The 1,100-nt window shown below is 61.8% G+C and overlaps 1 protein-coding gene across 1 annotated transcript in view; it reads left to right on the top strand.

The window, feature by feature from the left end:
* The first annotated feature begins 13 nt into the window (after positions 1-13).
* The window catches only part of SLC22A12 (solute carrier family 22 member 12), a 7,168-nt gene continuing 6,081 nt past the window's right edge, over positions 14-1,100 (top strand). Inside the window, exons 1-2 of the mRNA XM_008053669.1 lie at positions 14-74; positions 151-319. Of these exons, the coding sequence (XP_008051860.1) occupies positions 53-74; positions 151-319 (191 nt within the window). The 5' untranslated portion in view covers positions 14-52. The remainder of the gene's footprint in view (positions 75-150; positions 320-1,100) is intronic.

Genomic DNA, 1,100 nt, shown 5'->3' with positions numbered 1-1,100 from the left:
CCCGGCCTACTGCACCTTCCGCTTCCTGCTGGCTTTCGCCTTGGCGGGCGTGATGATGAACACCAGTACCCTCCGTAGGTCCCTGGCCCGGTTCCACGTGGGGGGGGTGCAGGGCGTGGGCTCTGGGCCGACTCTTTGGTCTCTTCACAGTGATGGAGTGGACGGGGGCCCCGGCCCGGACTCTGGCGATGACCTTGAACTCCCTGGGCTTCAGCTTTGGCCAGATCCTGATGGCCGCGGTGGCCTACGGGGTGCGGGACTGGATGCTGCTGCAGCTGGCTGTCTCGGTTCCCTTCTTCCTCTGCTTCGCGTACTCGTGGTGGGTGCCGCGTCCAGCCCCCTCCTCGGAGGGCACCCAGCCCTCCCTCCTCCCGGGGAATGACGCTGCCTGCCCTGGAGGCGGAGGGCAGGATGTTGGAGACCGGGCGTGCCAGGCTGGGGGAAAGCCAGGGCCTGGCACAGTGGGCCAGCCACGAGCCCGAGATGCCCAGCCTCCAGCCCAGGGGTCGGGTGCCGGGACGCCGCCCCTGTTTCCCCCAGGTGCCTTCAGCTCCTACTCAGGCTTCTCCTCCTGCCCTCCTTCTCCTCTTGGCTTCGTCTCTCTCCTGTCCCTGCCTGTCTTGGACGTGCCACCCGGACCATTTCCTGAGCCCCTCCTCTGTGCCAGGCATGAAAGCACGGGGCCAGGCTGGGCAGCAGGATGCAAAGATATGACACACACACACTTGCACACACTTGCACGTGCACACACACACACACACGGCACAGCTGCAGTCGGCCTCCTGGACTGACACTGTGTATCTGCTAGGGAACTGGAACCATGACCCAGTCATCAGAGGAGACGCCACCGTCCCCAGAGAGGGCTAGCATGTATGAGAGGTTGGGGATGTCTGCAGTGCCTTGAAATAAATCAGGCATGGACTTTGCCAGGTACCCAGCACATAGTAGGTGACAATAGATATTTGTTGACTGGGTGATAGGCAGGTAGGTAGAGATAGGATGGATGGATGGATGGATGGATGGATGAGATGGACAGACAGGATGGATGGATGGATGGAATGGGTGGGTGGGATGGATGGATGGATGGATGGATGGATGGA

This window comes from Carlito syrichta, unplaced genomic scaffold (genome assembly GCF_000164805.1).
Source record: "Carlito syrichta isolate Samal-C Ts95f unplaced genomic scaffold, Tarsius_syrichta-2.0.1 Scaffold288360, whole genome shotgun sequence".
In the NCBI taxonomy this organism is placed as follows: domain Eukaryota; kingdom Metazoa; phylum Chordata; class Mammalia; order Primates; family Tarsiidae; genus Carlito; species Carlito syrichta.
Note: the sequence above shows the minus strand (reverse complement) of the source record. Positions and strands in the feature narration are given on the sequence as shown.